Here is a 24,293-nt window from a genome sequence, read left to right on the forward strand (position 1 = left end):
TGGAGAAAGTGGATCCTTTAAAGCCTCAAGCTATATCCAAGTGACCGAACTTATGCAGGAAAGAGTGGAATCCCTGGCACTATTAAAGGTAAAGGTTCCCCTCGCACATATGTGCTACTTCCTGACACTAGGGGGCGGTGCTTATCTCCATTTCAAAGCCAAAGAGCCAGTGCTGTCTGAAGACATCTCAGTGGTCATGTGGTTGGCATGACTACACATCAAAGGCGCACGGAACGCTGTTATGCCTTCCCACCAAAGGTGGGTGGTTCCTATTTTTCTACTTGCATTTTTAGGTGCTTTCGAACTGCTAGGTTGGCAACAGCTGGGACAAGTAACAGGAGCTCACTTTGTGATACACCACTAGGAATTCGAACCACCTTTCTGATTGACAAGCTCAGCATCTTAGCCACTGAGCCACCGCTTTTTCTGGAATCCAGTTCTTTTTACGAACAAATCACTATGCAAATGCTCATATTAAAACATTTATTTTGAGGGGGTGGTGTGACATAATGGATCATTTTACAGTCTGTGAACTCAACCACCACCACCAGAAACCACAAATATGAAGAACAGAGGTCAAGGGTTCCGCTCAGTTCTCTCTCTCTCTCTCTCTGTTATTTGCTTTACCCAACTCCCTCCCCGACCCCCCCAAAGTCCTGAAGGCCAGAAAAAGACACTTGCTGGCAGGATTTGGGTGGAGAAAAGAAAAGAGGAAAAGGGGGCAAAGGGATTCCACAAAGAAAAATGGGGAAGACCATGTCTCCAGCATCTCTGGTCTCTGGATTCTCGAAGCAGGCCTGAGGCACCAGGTGTGAAGTTCCTGCTGGTGGAGCAAAATTTGGCCCTATCAATCTTCGGTGAGTTGAAATCGAATGGATTTTTGACGCGTGCAAACATTAGTGGCCACGTTTTCGGGAGGCTGAGGAGGCAGGCAAGCACTCTTCAGGCTACTGCCAGCTTCTGTGTGGTAGAAACAGAAACAGAGAGAACTATAAGGAAATAAAATGTCTGACGCAGCTCAGCCATCAAACTTGCAAATCTATAAAGACTTTGGTCCTCCTAGAGTGGCTGTCATTCAACCAGAACAGATCAGAACAGGAATTTTGGAGTATATGGAACAAGGAAGGAAGGAAGACATGTTGCCTTTTTTTTTTTTAATCAGCACATCCCCTTCTCCTCTTGTGAATGAGATGGAAACCAGAGTGATTTAAGTCTTCTTTACACACTATTGATTGCTGAATTATATATACTACCATAAGTAGGGACCACATAGATGACGTTGAAAATGAATTAAACCAATTGTGGCAGCGGAAGAGAAACATATTTATAGCAACTGAGAAACGTGTGTATGCTATAGATTTGACTGAACACCAAATAAGTCTAAACAGAATCAACCCAACTGAAAATTAGTGTGAAGCAACTGAAAGTGAGCAAAACGGTCCAATGTTGCCTTGACGACACAACTGTATATCCCCATTGGACCACAGACTATCAAGCTAAAGAGAGGGAGAATAGGAAGAGGACTGACTAGCCCACTTTTTAATTACAGAGAACAATCCATCCAACAATATCAACCAGGAATGATAACATGGGGACATGGCACTACTACTCATGATACCTGCTACCCTGTTACCCTGAAAATAAGACCTTCCCAAATAATAAGCCCAATTGGGCTTTTGAGCACATGCACTAAAATAAGTCCTCCCCGAAAATATTGCAACACAGCAGCAGCCATGAGGTGACTACGCTCACCGCCTCCTGGACCTCAAAAATAATAAGACCTCCCCAAAAATAAGGCCAAGCGCTTATTTCAGGGGTCAAAAGAAAATAAGATCCTTATTTTTGGGGAAACACCTGCTCTCCTTATAGCATCTGCTAACTACCTCAATTTTGGCTTGCCTCATCTGCCAAAGGCAGAATTATACCAACCGAATCTTCCCCACAAAGTTGCAATAATTTCCATCACAAAATTCTACCACCCTATGATCATCCTAATTGTTTAAAATTTGGTCAGTATTGTGGAGGCAAATGTCAACTAATTGTATTTGAAAACAGTAAAGGCAAAACAGCAATAGTCGCTTTCCCCCACAATTGAATAACACTCCTGCAGATTTCCTCACGTCTACTGAAAAACATTTTTTCCTTTCCTCATTTGAGCCAATGAGACAGGAATTTCACTGCAGATTACACATCAGGTTGAAGTGGCAGCTTCCGTTTTGTCACACAGGGAAACGGGCTATTTCCTGAAGCACCAAATCGTGATGGGAATCCAACTCTATAGTTAGTGCACACCTTGACTAATAGATTCGGATGCCTTGCTGTGAAACAACAAGGGTAAAGAGAAGGCTGTGCTGAATGTGAGGATTAGAAGAAAATGCAAAAAGTGATTCCGTAACATTCTGGGTTTGTGTTTTTAAACACAAATGTGTAACTCAAGAATAATAAGTCAGCTTGGCAAAAGACACTCCAATGAGCAATTAATCTGAATTCATGGCTTGCTAAACTCAATCATGCTGGGAAACATTTATGTGCAGAGCAAAAGGGAGGTTGCATTAATGTAAAGAAATTCCTTTTGTTGTCAATGGATACCTGCTCGTTTGAGTGTTAATTTAGGGAAATGCATGTATATCTTAGGAGAGCCAGTTCGGTGTAGTGGTTAAGGCATCAGGCTAGAAACAGGGAGACCATGAGTTCTAGTCCTGCCTTAGGCACAAAGCCAGTTGGGTGATGTTGGGTCAGTCCTTCAGCCCTAGGAAGGAGGAAATGCCAAATTGTTTCTGAAAACCTTTGCCAGGAAAACATCAGGGACTGGTAAAGAAGTTTCCAAGAATAGGCTATGATGGAACAGAAGGGAGAGAAAATATGCATGGTGTGTTTGGCAATCAGGAAAAACTAGAGACTCTGCTGCTGTATTTCCAATCAGTCTCTCTGCGGGAGCTGGAGCTGAAGCAAACAACCTTTTCCATGACTAGTTTCTCAGGATGACTCCTTTGGAGAACCTCAATACATACGCTAAACCCGTTTATTCCAGCATGCCCTTGAATCATCCCAAGTTGACAGAACACCATTAGGACATTATCATTCCTGCTCAAAGTTGTGGCTAGGAGGGCTTTTGCACAGATTTGGGTTATGCTCCAATTTTACCTATTCCTTGACTGAGAGGCTCTACTCACCATCACTCATGCTCTATTCAGATTTCAAATGGACTACGGTAATGCGCTCTACATGAGGCTACCTTTAAATAGGATCTGGAAGTTTCAGTTGCTACAAAATGCAGCATCCCAGGCAGTTCTTAGGTCCCTACAATGGCACAGCACTCCTCTGCTCTGTGAGCTGCATTGACTGCCAGTTTGCTTGAGTCCAACTCAAGGGACTGGTTTCAACTTTGAAAACCCTTCGTGCCATAGGGACAGGTTATTTGAGGGACCACCTCCACCCAATTACAACTGCCTTTCCCAACACATCTGACTGAAGAGAAACCATCCACAAAAGAGTTTTATCTGGTGGGACTCAGGAAACAGGCCTTTTCTGTTGTGGCACCTGCCCTGTGGAACATCGTTTCGCCCGGATGAGTTTAGCCCCATCCTTCACACTCTTCTAGAAGTCATGGCTGTTCCAGGAGGCCTGAGGATCTCAAAGAAAAGAGAAATGATGAGATGGCTGCATTGTTTTTAAAACCAATTCTCTCCACTATCATGTTATTAATAGGAGAGCATTGAGATCTTTTTTAAAAAAATTAACATTAGGGTTTTATTGTTTTTATTGTAAGCCACTTGGAGACACTATATTGTGAGATGGGTGACTATTACATGTGATGGATGGATGGATGGATGGATGGATGGATGGATGGATGGATGGATAAGATAGATGGATGGATGGATGGATGGATGGATGGATGGATGGATGGGTGGGTGGATGGATGGATGGATGGATGGATAGATAGATGGATGCATGGATGGAGATAGATGATAAGTAGGTGGATGATGGGTAGTAGGTAGAGGATATAGATACAGATAAGAGATATAGAGATGATAGAGATGACAGATTTGACAGAGATGACAGATGGACAGAAGATTTTATCATAGTCAGATCACTTTCTGATTTAGAGTTGCTTCTCTTTCTTCTTCTATAAAGGCTGAGAAAGGCTAATGGATTTCAAAGGTTTCTCATAGACTCTGGGGAAATGTTCAGCTTTTATGATTTGAAATCCAGACTGCTGTGTGAGATAACAGGCACATTTACCAAAACTGCATCCAAGTGCCCTATGCCTGTATACAGAGTTATGCATCTTGGTATATTCTTCAGCAAAAGGTAACGAAGAAACAGCCAGAAATAATAACGCAGATTAAAAAAAAATACAGGCTAGTCTAACACAGATTCAATGTCCTTATTTAGAACATCACGAGACATTAACAATGGAAAAGAGGGTGTCCTACCCATTACGGTTTCTTCAAAGTGTTGGCATCACAGCTGCTTTGGATGTTTAGGGGTTCACCGTAGTCAGTTCTCTAAGACAATTAATAGGCATCATGCTTAAGGCAAGTTTGTGACTATTTTCAAAATCACAGGCCTTATAGAGTCCACATTTAATGGAATTGCTATAATGGAGGTTTCAGTTCAATGTAATATTTTGAATGATTAATAATTGATAAAATGCTGACCACCTGAGAAACTAACATTTTAAATCTCCTTGGCTTATGATACAACAGAGATGGGGGTAACCAGACTCAGAAAGGTATAAGGTATCCTTTGAGAGGAGATGATTCATCTATACCTGAAGCAACTGGAACTCTTGTGGTTGCTTAAGAAATTATCCCAACACAATGTAAAGTGTTCTTACACAAGAACTCCATTTAGATCCAGTTTTATCAAGTTTTACCTCTGGTTTTGAAGGAGAAAAATGCCATACTCACACACTATAGGATAGCCTTTATTAGGAGAGGATAGGAGGCACATGATCTTGGAATTACATAAAGGTTCCTCTCGCACATATGTGCTAGCCATTCCTGACTCTAGGGGGCAGTGCTCATCTTCATTTCAAAGCTGAAGAGCCAGTGCTCTCCGAAGACATCTCCGTGGTCATGACTAAATGGCAAAGATGCACAGAATGCTGTTATCTTCCCACCAAAGCTGGTTCCTATTTTTCTACTTGCATATTTACATGTTTTCAAACTGCTACATTGAGTGAAGCTGGGACAAGTAATGGGAGCTCATTCCATTACGCGGCACTAGGGATTCGAACTGCCAAACTGCCGATATTTCTGATCGACAAGCTCAGCATTTTATCCACTGAGCCACCACGTCCCAAGATCTTGGAATTAGTAGCTTTTTATACTAATCATAGTATCAAATCACGAATCTGAAATTATTTTCTAGGTTGAGGGCCTAGAAGCCTCATATTTTAATGGCTATGTTTTTATGCTTCAATGGGACATCTGTGCTCCTTTCAGATGTTGAACTGTAATTCTCAAGAGCTCAAATCAACACGGCCAATTGGAAGGAATAGTGCAGACTAAAAATCAATGCTACATAGAAGGCTTCCTGATTCTTCCACAAATCGTTGATTCAAGAAAGCATTGGCAGATAATTGTACTTTCCCTAATTAGACATTTCATTGGTTCAATTTTATATCATATGTAACTATAGAAGGTGGTTAACTTGAGTCTGTTCAGATCATTTTGATTGCCCTATTCTGCACTTTTTCCATCAATACACACAAACACTCCTTTTCCTCTTTCCATGTAATCTAAGAGAAGGAGCATGATAGCAGACTAAGCCAAATCATTAAACTAGCAATCAATCTAGGCAACATGGAGATTCAGCTGACGGCATGATTTATCCACCTACTAAGGTCATCTTCTGCTTGTTCTGAAGACAATTGGATTTCCCCTAAAAGACCTAGTCTCTAATTCTGCATAATTCTCCAGGTTGCCTTCCATCCATTTTAAGCTACAGTGCAAACTGCAATTCAGTCTGGATAGCCAGGCATGCTATTTTATAGCTATAGATGCACTACAAATCTCCAAACTGCATTAATACACATTATGTGGGTCTTCCTAGAGGAAGAAAATGGAAGTCCAAAATGCTGTAGAAAGATAATTAATGCAGATTAAAAAAAATAGATACCATATTACATCAACTGCTTCCTGTATTCAGTACCATCAGCCAGTAATGGTTATGGTACTATTTTGGGGTTCCAGATTTCCTTTCTTTACGCTGTGTTATGATGCTGTTCATGGACACAGTATTTGACGCTCTGATGTCTTGTTCTCAATGAAAGTTGCCAAGTTTGGAGACCCCTGATATAGACTATATTAGCAGAATCTTGCAAATCCAACTGTGTTTTCTTTCCTTGCCTTTTATATTCCAATGAGACAGAAAGGAGACAGCTGGAGGCTCCTCCTACTATTACCTCTTTTCCAAGAACCTTTTTATTTTACAATGTTTTCACTTCTGAATATTTCCTTCAAGGCCATTTCTATAGCTCTCAATGGTCTTCGATGTAAGAGGCAGTATGTCTTTCAAAACAAGGCCCTGGAGACATGAGTAGAGTCCAGTTTTTTGTGCTCTGCTTTTGATCTTCCCGCTAGTAAATGCTTGTTGACTATACAAGCAGGATTCTGGATTGACAAGAGTGGTCCAACATCTAGGGCAGGGGTGTCAAACTTGGAGCCGGTGGGCCAGGTACATCATGTGCTGGCCCTGCCCCCACCCGATTTAGTGAGGGGGGGAAAAGTCCTGATATGTCATGTGATGACACCGTGACAACACGAGTTTGACACCCCTGATCTAGGGTGTTCCTACTTTTCTGCACTGTTCTCCACACCACCACCCTATATGAGAAGGTAAATAGCCAAAGAGAATAAATAGGGATGCTTCCTCACAATGTGGGGAATATTCAACTGTATCAAGTGTCTTTAAGATGCAATCATACTGCTGTCTTGTCACAATGTGAGATTATTTTCAACTAGATAAATGTAGGATTACGTTATTCTCTATCACCTTGCAGGAGTGATTTATTTCTCTCCCTCTTCTTGGGGGATTCTGCATTAAATTTTGGAACCTGTTTTTCTTTTTATAATACTTTACAGATCAACAAATGTGTGATTTTTCAGTGCAATAAGCCAGTTGTGGATATTTGCTGATACTATTGCTTAGCATACAATTTGCATCTCTCTCTCTCTCTCTCTCTCTCTCTCTCAGAGAGAGGGAGGGAGGGAGGGAGGGAGGGAGGGAGGGGGAGATTTGGCCTCAAGGAATGTATTTAGTTTGAAATCTGCAGTTGCAATCATGCCTATCAGATGACACAGGACATGTGTAATTTTAGTCCAACAATTTTGTGGCAGGGTAACATCTACAGGGACATCCAAATGTCTTCACTACCTAGATTAACTGGTTTGAGCTGGCTTCCTCTAAATGAGTATAGCTCCCATCATCCCCAGCTCAAGCTGGGGGATCTAGGCTCTGATGGCATTATCATTGTTATTGGTCAGTTGGCTAGATGTTTAGACTGAATTTGAAATTTCTGGGCAGCTATCAAGTCCTTCCCAAGGACCCAAGGCAGTTGTTGTTGTTGTTTAATAGTATTAAAGTTATCATCATAGGCAGGAAGCTGTTCCAGGTGAAGCTGCTTTTTGCAATTGACTGATGTGTTTGTCAATTCCAAATGGTGTTTCAAATTGCATCCATGGTGCATATTACTATCAGTACTATCTTTGTTTTCTTTTGCCACAGTCATGATTATTTTGGCTATTATCATTCAGATAGTAGGCCATTTGGACCAGTTTGGTGTAATGGATAAGACACCAGGCGAGAAACCAGGAGACTGTGAGCCCTAGTCCCACCTTAGGGTCAAAGTTAATCAAGTGAACTTGGACCAGTCATTAACTCTCAGTCCTAAGAAGCAGGCAATGGCAAACCTCTTCAGAAATCTTGCCATAACTAGTCCTAGCAGTTTTCGTGGAAGTTGCACTCCACATCTGGTGACTTTATGCATGTTCATGTCATTTCCTTGGCAAGAGTATGCCAGAACTGTCTTTATTTTCTAGAATATTTTTCTCCACTCATTCTCATTTACAGGGCTAGGCTATTCATGTGTGTGTTTGAGTTTGAGTTTATTAACATTTGTATGCCGCCCACTCCTTTGGGACTCTGGGCGGCTTACAGGCAAGACAAAAGAACATATATAAAAAATTAAAATAAGGATACAATTATTAAAATTTCACACCATCCATACTGTTAGAGTGGGGCTGGATGCTGATCAACAGCCCCAGGCCTGCCGGAACAGCCAGGTCTTAGTGGCTTTACGGAAGGCCGGAAGAGTGGTAAGGGTCCGGATCTCTACAGGTAGATTGTTCCATAGGGCTGGAGCAGCTACAGAGAAGGCCCTCCCCCTGGGAGCCGCCAACTGACATTGTCTGGTCGATGGCATCCGGAGGAGGCCCAATCTGTGCGATCTTATTGGTCGTTGGGAGGTAAATGGCAGGAGGCGGTCTCTCAGGTAGCCAGGTCCTAAACCGTGTGGTCCTCATCAAACTACTAACTAGTTTAATATCTGTTTAGCTTTTTCAAGACCAGCCAAGATTGGCTAAGTGCTGCCACCTTCTATAACTTGCCTGCTAACAAATAGGAATTTTGTAATTGGACAAAGCCTCCATAATATCCATTCTATGAATATATCCATTCTTGTAATTCAGGTCCCAAATTGAAGGAACTTCATGAAACAATATAGTCCTTCACCGTAGACTATCTGAGGTTCCTTCGTTTTACAGCCTGGAACCTTTAAACCATTGGTCAAATATATTATGTATAATAGGATATGCAATGATCCAGTCATGTTGTTTGCACAACAGTATTTGACAACAATTGGAAGTTCATCAATTTGTGTAGCAACAGAAAGGTGGCAACTATGCAAAATTTACCAGATCAGAAGACTTTGTGGAAAGGGGTGGGGGAATGAAAAGGAACTCCATCTTCATAACATCAAACCACAAAAATCCATAGGACAAATGTAATACAGGCCCTCTCTTTCTATCCAGGCCCTCATTCCAGCCACAATAAGAGTAAGTTTGTAGGAACAATCTCAAGCATTTGATAAAAAAGTTCACCCTTAAAGCCTGGCTGTTCCGACAGGCCTGGGGCTAAAGAGCTGTTGCCCCCATCTCGAATGGTATGACTGTTGTGTGTTTTTAAATTATGTATTGATATGTTTTGTTTTATTTTTTTGTCTGTACCCCTTTCCCCTGATTTGAATTGTGAGCCGCCCTGAGTCCCCTTCGGGGGGAAAAGGGTGGCATACAAATATAATAAATCAAAATCAATCAATCACTCACATACACAAATAGCAAAAAGTCAATTAAAAAGGGTGGGTCAGTTAATTCCACTCATTGCTCCTATTAAGTCATTGCTTAATAGGCTTCCATTTTTGGTTCTCTACTTCAATGAAATCAAATCTAAAGTCAGAGAGGGATATGTGATCCATCTATGCTGCTAAACTACAACTCCAGATAACAAGATCAATGTTGAAGAATGCTAGGAGGGTGTTTTTAAGATCTGGAAGGCTGCAGATTTCCCTTCTTTACGGTTGTCAGCACTTCCTGTAATTTCTCATAGCAACAGCACTTAAAGCTACATACTGCTTCATAGTGTTTTACAGCACTCTCTGAGCAGTTTACAATGTCAGCATATTGCCTCCTACAATTTGGGTTCTCATTTTACCAACCTTGAAAGAATGGAAGCCTGATTCAACCTTGAGTCTTGTCAGGATCAAATGCCAGACTGTGGGCAGTATTTGCCTATGATATTGCATTCTAACCACTGCACCACCAGGGCGCCAAGGAAGGTAGCCAATCAGGGTGGATAAAAATCTATGATTTTTTTTTTTAAAAAATCCAAAAAAATATTTTTATTTAAATTGGATTTTTTTTAATCAAATTTATTTTAATAAAATGCTTTTGGAGTAAAAATGTATCTAGAGATAGTTTCCTATTAAGATACACTAAGAATTTCATTTATTCAGCAGGAAATGGAGCTTAGTTATATAGCATGAGGCTGTATATTCTGCAATATTGGGACTGTCAGTGAGCAGATCAGAGGAGGAGCCACTGCAGGACAGAGATGACAATTGCTCTTTAAAAATTATGATTTAAATCGAGTTGATTTAAATCGAATCTTTTTACTAGTGATTTAAATCATGATTCAAATCCACTCGATTTAAATCAAATCCACCCTGTAGCCAATGCAGAAAGAACCAGCATGGGATCAGTTAAACGTTTGGCAAAAAAAAAAAAAAAAGTCTGGAGCCTTTGCAATCATCTCTGTTCTCTTGCTAAGCTTCTCTCTTCCTCCCAGCTGTTCGACATTATTTTTACTCCATCTATTCAAGACATATAAATGTAGTCATTCTATGGATAACCCAACTCAAAAGCTAACCATCTCCCATGAAGTTCCTTTGAGAAGACTACCAACGATAGGAGAAACCAGCTCAGCTTCTCTTGCTCAATGCTGCATCAACTGAAATGCAAATAGGTCATACAATGTACAGAGCTGGCTAATGTCTCAGCAGTGAACTGGCATTGTGACCAGAAATCCTTGGTAGGAGGTTAAGGATTGAATTAGCACATCTGCCAACCCAATGAAGTCTGCTGAAATTTTTTTTCAAGTACAGAATTAAGGCTGATACACAAATATTTTGGGAGAAAAGAATCAAGAGGCAATCTATTCACAAATTTGACTGTTCCTGATGACTATGTGGATATGCAGTCTTCTTGCCACTGACTTCTTCCAAGTTAGCTAGTTGGTTATTTGGCTTCCTATCCTAACTTGTTTGTTCATCTTAGCTTTCCTTGTGACCTTCTTTCTAAATACTAGTTTCATTTTGTCTTAGCTTTTTCAACATCAGTCAAGGTCAATTATATGCTGCCATGTTGCTTCTCAGAGATTGCCCTACCACCATCTAAAACTGACCTTCAACGTGAGAAGGAAAATGGAAAAGAAGAAGACAGAAATGAAAAATGGTGACTTGCTTGGCAACTTAATCAAAAAACAAAACCCAAAACAAGTACTGGAAAGCAGCTTTTTCTTTTCATAGATTTTTGTCAGTAAAATCCCCCCAAATATTTAAATAATGGTACACTGATACAGATTTTAAAAATAACAACTTGTCCACTCCAATGAAATCTGCTCCTTTAAGCAACTGCTTCACAGCAGCCATGTTTGAACAACACAACTGACCCAGTAATCTCTGACCTACTGTCATGTGCTAGCAATGCACAATCTTGTGCACAACCACCCAAAGGGTCAGTTATATATATATATATAAAGATTTTTTTCGCTGATAACGGATAAGAGCCTGTGGCCTAATGGCTAAGAACTCTGCCTAGTATGCAGAGTTATATATATATATATATATATATCACAATTAATACGACCAGGATAGGCACATCATATTTACAGCCCATTTTTCATCCCAGTGTGACCACAGAGGTATAAAGAAAAACCATCCCATCCCAGGGAGATTGTACTTAGAGAAGACCAAAGAAAAGAGATCCTCTCAAAGATTCATCTCAAACGTGGATAATAGAAAGTACTATTAATGCTCAGGCCATATTACTGACCAGTGAAAGTTACATTAGCTCCAAATCAATCCTGGAAAAAAATGTGTGGGTCAATTCACTATAATTTGTAGAATATGCCAACATTCTTCACCCATCCACTGATTAATGTAAGCAGGAGGACCATCAATGGAGAGCAAGGCCAAGTCTTACTACATTGTCTAATCTAGAAAGCAATTTTCCACAGCAGTTCATGCACTGCATCTACTAGCACAAGGAGTTCCAGAAACCATACTTACATCTTCCATGCTTAATTTGAGAGAACTCCCCAGAATGGCTTATTGCTGAATCATGATAGACCTCTTTAAATCAATGGTCTTATATGATAATGCCAGGTTATATTTTTACTGCTTGAGTAATGGACCCCACGGAATATCGGCCAGTGCTTTCCCTGCTTTAGCTTGACCGATCTCCTTGAAGTCTGTCAAAAAACACAAGAGAGGCTGTACCATTTGAGAGCAGTCTTTGAAGACTAATGCAAATTCTTGCACCAAGACATTCAGTTGGTGATATATAGAACTGATATCCTGCAAACTTAAAAATGGAATTAAACAACAAAAATGTCATGTATGGGAAGATTTAGGGCTGAGAGTTCATGTGGGATGTGAGATAGATAATACTAATATTCTTCTGTGAAACACTTTTGTAGTTTGGGGGAGAAGGCAAGCTTGGTTGCTCACCAGAGCACTCCCACTCTCCATTTCAATTGTCTTCCAGTGTCTTGAAAAAAAATTATCATATTAATTTTGAGCCTGACGATATGCAAAATTTGCAACCCTTTTGAGTTTGATTTCGATATTTTTCTTTCCCGATAAGTATAATCAAAACATGTCTTATTAATTAAAACACAGAAAAGAGGTCATAAAAGTTTCAATCCCATGATTATATCATAGCACCAAAACAAAAAAAGAATCAAAAGACAACTTTTTAAAAAAATCCTGGTAATAGCTCAACAACTCGAACGGGAACTCTGAAAAATGCAATAAACTGCCATGTGCAGTTTAATAGGCATATTTTCACTTCAGCCAAAAGAACAAAGGTTTGAGATGACCCTCCAAAATCAAGATGAAGTAATTCAGAAGCTAAATTTCCCAACCATGTTGGCTTATGGTTCTCAGGTTGAAGCCTCAATAAATCTTGAGAACACTTAATCTGGGGAAACTTCTTCTGACTAATCTCTCCTCCTGTCCCTTTTGTTATGCTAAGTAGCATCCTCCCTGCAAAGGTAGATTCTTTGCCTTTCAAAGCAACATCGACTTCAACAAATCTAAATGTCACTGACTCAATCCTGGTAATACATCTCTCAGCCATCAATCGGAAATGAACAAAAGGAAATTTGGACACTATTCACCACCATTTCACTTGGAAGCTAAACATAGGCAGAAGCTTTTGCTGGCTTTACTGCTGCTAGAGATCAAAAACTCTCCCAGCCTCCCATTCAGGCAGAGAACTTTCTTGATTTGCACAACCAACTTCTCATGCTGTAAAGGTTCCCCTCGCACATATGTGCTAGTCATTCCTGACTCTAGGAGGCAGTGCTCATCTCCGTTTCAAAGCCAAAGAGCCAGCGCTGTCCAAAGACATCTCCGTAGTCATGTGATTGGCATGACTAAACGCCAAAGGCGCACGGAACGCTGTTACTTTCCCACCAAAGGTGGTTCCTATTTTTCTACTTGCGTTTTTTACATGCTTTCAAACTGCTAGGTTGGCAGAAGCTGGGACAAGTAACGGGAGCTTACTCTGTTACGCGGAGCTAGGGATTCGAACCGTTGAACTGCCAACCTTCTGATTGACAAGCTCAGCATCTTAGCCACTGAGCCACCGCGTCCCTTTCTGATGCTGTAAAACTTTGATATGCCTGCACCCAGGAGTTTCATTCGGAACCGTGTCTCAGCTGGCAATGTACAGAAACCAACAGGAGTCAAATCCAGCAGACCTGAGCCCAGGAGATCAAGCTATTCCCCCTTCTCCCCATCTGCTACACAGATGGGGCAGGCACACCACTCACCAGAACACCTGAGCCATGATTCAAGGCAAGATGGGGGGGAGGGGAACCTCTTGTAACACTGACTGAGTGTAGTTATGGAATATTTTATTTTACACAATATAACAACATAGAGTTGTTGAGATTTTACAGCATTTGCCTGAAAATGAAGGCAACACCATTACCACGTGGAGGAGGGGAGGAGAGGGAGGAGAGAGGGAAGAAAAAGACACTCAAGATTGCTTTAAAAAATATTCTTTTTTGTATCATGATTGATCCATTAAATGGTTGGTGTAGAGGAAAAGACCAATGGCCTCCGCAACAGGGCCTTTTCCCGCCCATGCGCTTTTGTTCTTGATCTGCCATTGGAGAACCAAGACGTCAGTCCAAGGAAAAAGGAAGGCACTAATGTCATTTCGTGCTTTTTCCTTGATCACTTTTTTATTTATTTATTTAAATGAGCTCTTTGAACGTGACATTTGCCTTCAGTTGTTATACTAAAAACAAAGAAACCCCAAATGGGAACAAATGGACGTCGCCTGGTAGGATTGAGCCCAACTCTGCCCAAAAACAATAAGGGTGGGGAAAAAATGCAAACTGCTCAAATGGATACACGTTTTCCAACAATGTTTGGAGGACCGGGGTGGGTGGGGTGGGGTGTTTACTCCATACTTTCTTTTTTTTAATTTAGAAAAAAAAAACCACACATCACAGCGGATCACACAGTGCTTTCCAATATCCACTCAGAGCTTGAGAAAGTTGCTTTGCCACTATCCACATTGGAACAGTCTGTCTGCGTGAGCATCCCATTCATAGACAAGCTCCGCTTAGACCAAAATCCACCTGCATTGGAGGAGTTAATATAACAATGGTATTCCATTAATTCTCCGTTCAGGGAGTACCTGCGTTTTGCCCTGGATGGGTCAGCTGGCAAAGTGAGGAACTTACTTGACTTGGCTTGTGCTCTTTTGTACTGGGATCCCCCTTTGGCATAGTCTGGGGTTTGGCTAGACAACTGCAGAGCAGTTGAGTTGTTGCGGTTAGTGTTCTGGGATTCTAGGCTGGTAGCGGCGCCTTCGCTCGGCGGTGGAGGATCACTGCTGGGCTTTGGCATGGGCTTACGCTTCAGCTTTTGGGAAGTGGGAGGGCCAGGAGTCCACATGGGAGGCAAAGAGGAGGTAGCAGTGGAGGAGTCCTGGCTGCAGCAGGCTTCCGACGACTGCGCCACATTGTCGTTGCTGACTTTGCAGCACTGCAGGCTCTCCTCACGCCCCACGGCCTGCTTGGACCCAGACTGGGACATGACGGCTCCACTGCACCCCTGGGCCTGAGCCCCGTTGGTCTGGGAGTAAACGTTGCTGACCTTGGTCACCTTGGGGTGCCCGCCGTTGTTACACACCTTATAGCGAATCATGAGGATGATGATGAAGACCAGGACGGAGGCCACGATAATCCCTCCGATGATGATGATCATGGTCCCGCCCAGGAACTGGGACTGCATGAAATGGCAGCGCACGTAGTCCTGCTCCGTCGTGAACTGGGTGCATCCCACCACGCGAGTGGCTGTCAAGGAGGTGATGCCATCGTCATAGATTGCTAAGACACACAAGTCGTACATCGTCCCCGCAGCCAAGTTGTTGACCAGGAAGGTCTTGCTCATGGGAGGTATCATTCTACGAGATGATAGGATAAGATATAGATTAATACATTGGATTGGATGGAGGGGATATACCATGAAGTGGGTCTCCAGGTGCTCTGCCCAAGCCTGCTTTCCCAGTGCCTCCTAGTTGTGGTGGGAGACATGGTCCCAATACAACTGGAGAACATAGGCCGGAAAGGAACTTTTATCTTTCCTTTGCCATTGGTTTAATCTAAATAAAGCAAAATTTGGTGCTAGGTTAAATAAGGAAAGGGAAAACTATTGCCAGAGCACTGGAAGATTCCCCATGTACTTTCTCCTCAAAAACATACTCTGTTGCCAGACATCATACCTCTTGCCCCAGGTTATTAAGCCTAGATCTAGGGCATTCAGTGTTTTAACTATGCACCCGGCACACGACACAGTAGAAAATAGCATTTCAATATAATCTATACATCGGACATTTTCTCAGCTATTCAAAACAATCCATCGCTGGTTAAAAATGCTGAAGCAATTCCAAATGATACATGAAAACATCCATATAATATAGGAATAAAGCAAAACCAGATGAAAGGAAAGATATTGTGCAAAGCTCAGGTGAGTATGAAAGCCAGAAAAAGGCCAAAATAATTACACTTCTTGCTTTCATGTTTCCTTTAGAACATAGAAGTTGTTCCATTTATTACATTTAAGTATGCAGCTCCCAGAATTCTCAAAAGCATTCTTCAGTCAGTTGTGTTGAACTGTAAGTCTGCATAGAGACTCATGCTATTTATTCTCCAAAAAGAAACAATATCCCCCCCCCCCCCGCTTTTTTTGAAAGCTTGGAAACAAGGCCCAGGGGCAACCTAAATGGGCTGGGAGCTGCCTGGCTACCACCCACATTTCTCCTTTTTGCTTCTCATGAGCTCAGAAGCAAGTGTGATTAGATATTTCATTATTTATTCATTCATACTTTCATTCATTTGATTTATCTAGCTGCCCTCCTCAGCATGGAAACTCATCGTCCCTCAAGCACCTCGGTCTCCATCCTAATTCATATACATTGATCTATAAAATGTATGTTCTTTCTACACTGGAGGGAAAATAAACTTGATCTCCACAATCATTTTCTAAGAGATGAGTTGGAAGCATCTTCTGTTCATAGGTGGACAGATAAATCTCCTAGAGCTGGGGGGATAAGCACCAAAATTAATTCTAAGGCTTTGTTCTGTGCTGGAATTATAGTACCTGAACTATTACATTTTCTATTATCCCAGCTTATAGAGTCAAATATCCTTCTTCTATCTGAGAGTGAGTTCATGTACACAACAGGTGACTGAACCGGAGACCAAAGTGGCCCCAATTTAGCAATAGCAATAGCACTTAAACCTATAAATCGCTTTACAGTGTGTTGCAGTCCTCTCTAAGTGGCTTACATAATCAGCATATTGCCCCCAACAATCTGGGTCCTCATTTTACCCACCTCAGAAGGATGGAAGGCTGAGTCAACCTTGAGCTGGTGAGAATCAAACTGTTGGCAATCGGCAGAATTAGCTTGCAATATTGCATTCTAACCACTGAACCACCACAGCTTTTATTGACCAAGTCACAAAGGACATTCTTAGAGTCATCAAGAAGCCAGGCATCTGAGGTTCAACTAGAACTTTATTTTATGTAGCAGCTTTCCTCAGCTAAGATTTCTGAATCTTTTCCATATCAATAGAAGGGAATGTTCGCAGCTGAAGGTTGAACCATTGGGCCCTTATTGTTTCTGAGCCTAGTTGTTTTCTTGCAGATCTTTCATTACCCAATTAGGTAACATCATCACTGCTCTGGTGATATTAGCTAGTTGAGTAGTGAAATATCTTTCCCATATACCTCTCTCATCTATGTTTTTCTTTTTATCAATATACTTTTAAAAATACTAACAGTATGTATATTTTAATCCCAATCATCCTTGCTTGTTTTTTGCTTAAATGATCAGAAAATGATATGCTTATTGCAAAAATGAAAAATCATCTTGATTTGGTGTTTTTTAAATGGGGAGGGGAGGTGTTGGTCCTGATTCTTTTAATCTGCAGGACCAGCTCCCATCCAGGGTATGACATTAAAAAAAGATACTAAAGGATAAACTGTTCTTGAACTGTAACTGGTCCTTTAATAGTTTCCAAAGCAAATCCCTATTTAGGAAACCAAAGCCATTGGCTGTTTCCCTCTCTGCCCCAAATGAGATTGAATAATTGGAATTTTCCTGAGAGGCAAATATGGGCATCTTTTCTAGAACTGTCATCCCAAATAGAGGGTATTAATGCCTTCTTAGCTACATTAACCAGATTACCTTGAAGGATTAAAGTTCAACAAGGATTTGTACAAAAATAAAACAAATTTAAATAAATCAGACTTCAAGGCTGAAAGCGACACTGCCCTTTGCCCATAAAGGAGGACAATCACTCAGGCCTCCCTCTGGATGGAAGCCAAGATCTAATAGCTCTCATTAATTTATTAATTGGTTTATTTAAAAAAAAAAAAAAACCAGATCCTGTTTTTTCAGTTTGCTAGAATTCTCAGAGTTGCTTAGAACATTCACAAATAACCAGAACATAAAAAACAGTAATGAATCTAACAGTCCGGGGAAATAAAATTCTCTGTTTTAATAGACCATCGTCGGTTGTTCTTAATATTTGGGCAGGAACATATGGAGGCATATTATCATCTGGGTCATATTCCTAAGCAATCAACAACCCTATTTTAAAATTTAGTTCCTGGAATATGCAGACAATACATACACATTTTTACACTCTTCCCCAAAAGACCTGTGAACAAGAAATCAATGCATTTAACACAGCTGTCACTACTGCTGTTCATCATGTTGTTAGGGGTGTTTTTTGAGCCTGGTTAGGCAATTAGCTCTCACAGGCCCTGGCCCATTAATGGTTGCAGGAGTCAGTTTATTTGCCTGCAGAAATATTATTTGATCACTATCGCTATCTATACCGCAGCTTTTAATACAACCTTTCACCCAAACCACTCAGTAGCATTAATACAGCACTTTGGAAATAATTTAAAAGGTTGCTTTGGAGGACACAGGGACTTGAATGCTACTCTTGCCTGCATTTCTTTAAACCATAGCATTTCCCGTGCCTAGGAAAAGACGGAAGTTGCTTTAAAGCAGAGGTGGGGAACTATGGCCCTTTGATGACTCGTGGACTTCAACTCCCAGAATTCCTGAGCCCAGCCATGCTGGACCAAGAATTCTGGGGGTTGAAGTCCACAAGTCATAAAGGGGCCATAGTTCTCCAATTCTGCTTTAAAGCATGGTTGTCCAACCTTTTGGTTTGCCTGGGCCACATTGAGTGAAGAGGAAATGCCTTGCGATCAGTGGTGGGTTGCAGGCAGTATGCCCCGGTACGCTTGTACCAGTGCCTGCCAGAAGCACCAGCCACCGTACCGGAATGGTGCTTTGGAGGGTCAGATCACCCGCCCTCGTTCCTTACCTGTATTTGAAGGGAACGGGCCATCTGCACACACACACACAGCATATGGTGCCTGCGCAATGCTCCACCAAGCAGCTGGAGTGTTGCAGGCGGTGGGTGCGCATGCGTGCGCAGTGCACGTGGTGCACGCCCGGCTCCCATTGCAGCGTACCGGTTGCAATGGGAGCCGAAACCCACTACTGCTTGCGATCCACATCAAATGTATAATATAGTTAATGTGTATAAATTATATAATGTTAAAAGTTTATGACCTTGTGGAGCTGCATTACTAGCTGTCTAGGGTCACAGAATGGGCATGGCTGCTTTAAAAGTTTACAGGGAGCTGCTACTTTCATGCTCTCACATACAGATTACCCTTTTCTGAATTATCTCCAAAGCACTCCAAAGCCCTAGGCTCTAACCCATCATTCTCTCTCCTGCGACACAAACCCAAGCATGGCCATAAACAGGAAAACCTGAACTTTGACTGGGATAAGAGTTCATATCCAAAGCAAATGTACCACCCACCATTCCTTTCCTTAAATATATCCAGTGAGCAATTCAGCAGTTAAGAGATCAGTTACATAAACTATGGAGAAACAACTCAGGAAGCCGACATCCAATGCTTTCCAAACACAGTACTGACAATACCCCCAATTCCTTCAAAAGATGATTACGCTAATGGATCAACAAATACAGTAGTGTGATTGTGGAGCTGCAAACTAGAGAAGTAGACCCACAAACCATCCAAGATCATTCTGCAACTTAAAAAAACAACAACAGAGTTCTTGGATTAAGCTTCAGAGCCAATCTGCTACCATGTGAGTTAGGTAACCACTTTGTGTGGTTTCTCCTTGCAGGAGGTTGTTACATTATCACTCTTTCCTTCCCAACCTATATATCTAACCATCTGTCCAATATGCAATAGGAATACAGTTTCATTCCTGATTTTTCTGGAGTTGAGCTGGGCCGGAATCCCCTACCTGTAGACAAGCGAATCATCATATGTTCCATTATACTGAATTTGGAACATACGTATCCCGGGTATATTCCTTTGGAAATTAAATTTAAGCAGGGCAGTGGATGATGTGGCTTCTGCTATCACCACCTTCTTGTCCTGGCTAACTTTCGTTTCCCCGTTGCTACTGCTTGCATTTGAGCCAGATTTGGTCGAAGTTGATATATCCGAGGAGCCAGGATCTGGCTCATGGATGTGGTTTGTGCTGTTTACTATGTGAGGCAGTTTGATTATGTGAAGGTCTACAGACTGGGTGTCTTCCCCCGCTGGGTTGGAAGCAATACAGGTGAAAGAGCCTGTATCCTTCATGGTTGTAATATGAATGTCAAGAGTTCCGTTGTCGTACACCAGAGACCGGGTTGCATTAGAAATCAGCTTGCCTTCTGGGGAAATCCAATGTATAGCAGGCTCTGGGTCACCGCGGGCTTTACATCTCAGGATGGCTCTTTGGCCCTCAAGCACTCTGAGCTCATGTGTGTGCCTAGTAATGAGGGGGGGTTCGCACAGGAACTCCTCCTCGGGGACCGACCAGAAATAGCGACCAGACAGAACAGGAGGTGAAGCACAAGTCTCCAGGTCGTCCTCCCTGGAAAGGCGTCTCAGCCACAAAAGTTCACAATTGCAATGAAGAGGATTCCCTCCAAAGCTCAGTGCAAATGTGGATGGGCTGATGATTCCTGAGGTGGCTAAAACCTGAGCTCGCTGGAAGAGAGGGTCAGGCGGCAGCTTATGCAGTTTGTTGGACGTGACGTCCAGCCGGGTCATCTTGTGGAGGTGGGAGAAGGTCCCCTTGGGAATGTTGATGATCATGTTGTGGTCCAAACTGAGGGTGTGCAAGCTGACCATCTTCTCGACAGCATCCCAGGGAATGGTCTCCAGGTTGTTGTAGGACAAATCCAGCTCCTCAAGAGCCAAGACATCGTCAAAAGCGGTGGAGGAGATCATGGTCAGCTGGTTATTGTTCAATATCAAATGATGCAGATTGGAAAGCCCACTTAACATATCATGGGTGATTTTAGTCAATCGGTTACTGTTCAAGTGCAAAGCCCTCAGGTTGCGCAGGTCAGCAAATGCATGAGGGGTGATGAAACTAATTGTATTCCTAGACAGCGTCAGGTCCACCAGGCTGGTCATATTGGCAAAATCTTTCCGCTTGATGCTTGTAACAAAGTTGTCTGCCAGCCGCAATTCTACTGTCTTCCTATCAATGTCAGGAGGGACAAACAATAGCCCTTTCTTTGCACAAAGTGTAGCAAGATTGGGAGACCAGATCTGGCATACGCAGCGCTTGGGACAAGTCTCGGCCTTCAGCACTAAGCCAATGAAGAACAGATATAGAAGCAGTTTTTCCATTGTAGAACAGGGTCAGGATCCTGGGGAAAAAAGAAAAGAGAATACACAGCATTAGAGGGGACCATGTCAAGGGCAGGGAAATCAAGAAGTCCAGGCAGTTCAAAAGAATATAAAGGTTTATGGCACACATGTGCTCTACAAGAATCTGAACCACTAGCAGTCAAAGCAAATTGATGGTAGATACGAATCAATAGAAATCAAGATAGGCTGAACTTAAAAATCCCTTGTGGGCATGAAAGGATTCGAGACTGATGACCCGTTTGATCCCTCCCTTGGCTTCAGCCTGGTCATCTCCCACAAAGCAATTCTACAGGGACATTTTACAGGGAAAACAAGATCTCAGAAGCATATATGGTTCTTCGCCAGGGGAGTGCAGATTCTACTTCACTATATTCCAGCTCACAAGAGAATTAAATGGACGAAACTATCTAAGATTTCAGTGCATCATTTCTAGCAACAAATTCATGGCTGCAAAATATATGTCTTTTGATAGCCCAGCAGGTATATTTGGTGTCTGGGAATCCTGGGAATTCCAATTCATGTGTGAAAGGGAAATAACTTGTTTCCCTTCAATAATAAATGAACCATGGTAACTTAATCCTCTTAGTAACTAAAGATTAACATTGCATCCACCATTAGAATAAAACCCAACAAAGGACTGGTATAGCCTTATTTTGCATTTTTATTCAAATAAGCTTGCTAGATCAGGCTGTTAAAGGTTACTTGCTCATGGGAATCTGGGACATTTCATTCAGCTTTGCCTGTAAGCTTATGATCCTGAATTCTTGCCAAAAATGGGCTCCCTCCTGCACACAATCAACCAAAACTGATGGTCTGGAGGATGCAGACATTTGTTTTACTACCTGCTTCCTGGGAAATTCACCTCCAGGTATTTTATAGAAAAATACTGGAGCGTGTCATAAAACCACAAGTGGACACAAAGCTGAATTTCAGAAACAAGTTGGAGTGGAGATTACCAACTAACTAGAGATGGTATTCTGCTGGTTCGGACAGGTTCACCCAAACTGCTAGCAGAAATAGTGGCTCTATGCCATCCCATTTAGGCACCTTTTTCAGCCAAAGTGCATGCGCAGAAGGCTGAGCGGCGCTTGTGTGTATGGGGCTCGTACGAGTAAAGAGTGAGCACGCATGCTCACATTTGCGAACCAGTAGGGATGTAGGGATAGTAAGTGACTACCATCCCTGCAACTCACAATCCAAATCATCCAGCAATATTATAACAGAGTTAGAAGGGACTTTGGGGGGTCTTCTAATCCAACCCCCTGCTCAAGTAGGAGACCTTATATCATGCTTCAGACAAATGGTTGTCCAATCTCTTCTTAAAAACCTACAGTGACAACAGAAGTACTTGCCCTTTTTCAAAAGACCTCCATTAGATAATTTACCACTCCCAATCTCAGGTTTTATTGCTTTAGCAATAGCAATAGCATTTAGACTTATACACTGCTTTACAGCCCTCTCTAAGCGGTTTACAGAGTCAACTTATTGCCCCCAACAATTGAGATCCTCATTTTACCCACCTCGGAAAGATGGAAGGCTAAGTCAACCTTGAGCCTGGTGAGATCTGAACTGCCAAATTCCAGGCAGCCGGTGATCAGCAGACGTAGCCTGCAGTACTGCACTCTAACCACTGCGCCACCATGGCTCAAGGAAATATTGACTCAATCAAATCATGTTCCCTCATTAATTTCTGATGCAACATAAGGTTCTTACATCACCCACAGGTAGCAAAACATTTGGGCCTGAGGGACTGTCCGAATGGGGATTACATCTTTATTCAATAAGAGCAACTTGGCTCATCTGAAACCTTAAGTTTTGAATAGGTTCTCAAAACATGTACAGTACACCACAGTTATTCACATTTGTAATTAAGCACCCCTAAAGTATATAGATGGGGGGCACAGTGGCCTTATGGGGATATAGTGGCCTAGCAGTTAAGACACTGGGCTTGTCAATTGGAAGATTGGCAGTGTAAGATCCAAATATCACGGTTGAGCTCCCGTTCCTGCCCCTTACAAATGGAAGTAGATAAATAGGTACCAGTTTGATGGGAAGGTAACAGTGTTCTATGCACCTTGGCATACAGTCATGCCAGCCACATGACTATGAAAGCATCTTCAGACAATGCTAACTCTCTCTGCTAAGATATGGGGATGAGCACCACCGCCTAGAGCAGGGGTGTCAAACTCGCAAGGTCACGTTATCGTCACGTGACATATTGTGACTCCCCCCCTTCGCTAAACCAGAGTGGGCATGGCCAGCATATGACACATCTGACCCATAGGCCATGAGTTTCACACCCCTGCCACAGAGTCAAACACACCTGGGCAGCAGAAACTTTACCTTTATCTTTAAAGTATATAGGCTGTCTATGCTTAAACATCAATATATAATTGATCTCTCTTCTAAAAGTGCCCAAGCTATTAGCAATTGTGCAGGCAAAATCCTGTTATTATTAAGAGCAGAAAAAAAAAGTAGGGAAAGATTTAAAAATAGAGATATTAGAAGGGAGATTGGTTTGGGTCCAAGAGAAGCACGACTGACTGAGGACAAAGACGTGGTAATGTGTAACTTATTTATTCCACACATTGTCTAAGATGACACACATCTTTATCTAGATGGCACTGTTCAGCAACACTAACTGAAAAATATGCAAATCTCTGGTAAAACTGATACAACTTTTGTTGTAGAGTCTGAAGACTGTCTGCCAAGAAGCAGCAGTGGCTCACTGTTCTCTCCTCCTACACTTTGGCATCTTGCACATACTCAAAAAAAAAAATCACCAAGATTAGGGTCACCTAATATTTCAAGTCACAGATTCAATGCCTGGAAAGCTGCTGCCATTTGATCATTAAATCTCTTCGCAACTAAACCGTCTTGCAATAAAAACTACCTGTCAGGCCTGCAGTCATATTCCTTTCTGGAGCTTTGGCCTGCCACACTTTCTATTATTTTACTATGCTGTTTCTAATAGAGGAAAATGAGAGGGGGAATGGTATGGAGTAAAATGCTATGTAGCCAAAACAAAATTCCTTTCTAGAATTCAAGGTCGTCCTTTGTCTCTACACCACTGCACCTGACCGGAACTGGATGGGTGAAACTGTCAGCATGGCAGTGGGAGATTGGACCATGTGATGTACTTCTGGGTGTGGGGGCAAGATCATGAACTTTCAACTGGGTGGGGAAAACCAGGAAGCTTTCAGATTCGGGT

The 24,293-nt window shown here is 42.0% G+C and overlaps 1 protein-coding gene across 3 annotated transcripts in view; it reads right to left on the reverse strand.

Moving 5' to 3' along the window:
* Positions 1-472: 472 nt before the first annotated feature.
* The window catches only part of LRFN5 (leucine rich repeat and fibronectin type III domain containing 5), a 135,739-nt gene continuing 111,918 nt past the window's right edge, over positions 473-24,293 (reverse strand). For 2 of the 3 annotated variants that reach the window (XM_087729221.1, XM_087729223.1), the window contains 2 exons: positions 19,674-21,081; positions 13,688-15,269 (listed from right to left, as the gene is read on the reverse strand). In XM_087729221.1, coding sequence (XP_087585347.1) covers positions 14,315-15,269; positions 19,674-21,061 — 2,343 coding nt within the window. In that variant the 5' untranslated portion in view covers positions 21,062-21,081 and the 3' untranslated portion in view covers positions 13,688-14,314. Of the gene's footprint in view, positions 961-13,687; positions 15,270-19,673; positions 21,082-24,293 lie in introns of those variants that run through there. The other variant, XM_087729227.1, reaches the window with a different exon arrangement.

Source organism: Thamnophis sirtalis, unplaced genomic scaffold, assembly GCF_051295495.1.
Source record: "Thamnophis sirtalis isolate CommonGarterSnake01/CBP01778 unplaced genomic scaffold, rThaSir2_p1.2 scaffold_1, whole genome shotgun sequence".
Taxonomy (NCBI): domain Eukaryota; kingdom Metazoa; phylum Chordata; class Lepidosauria; order Squamata; family Natricidae; genus Thamnophis; species Thamnophis sirtalis.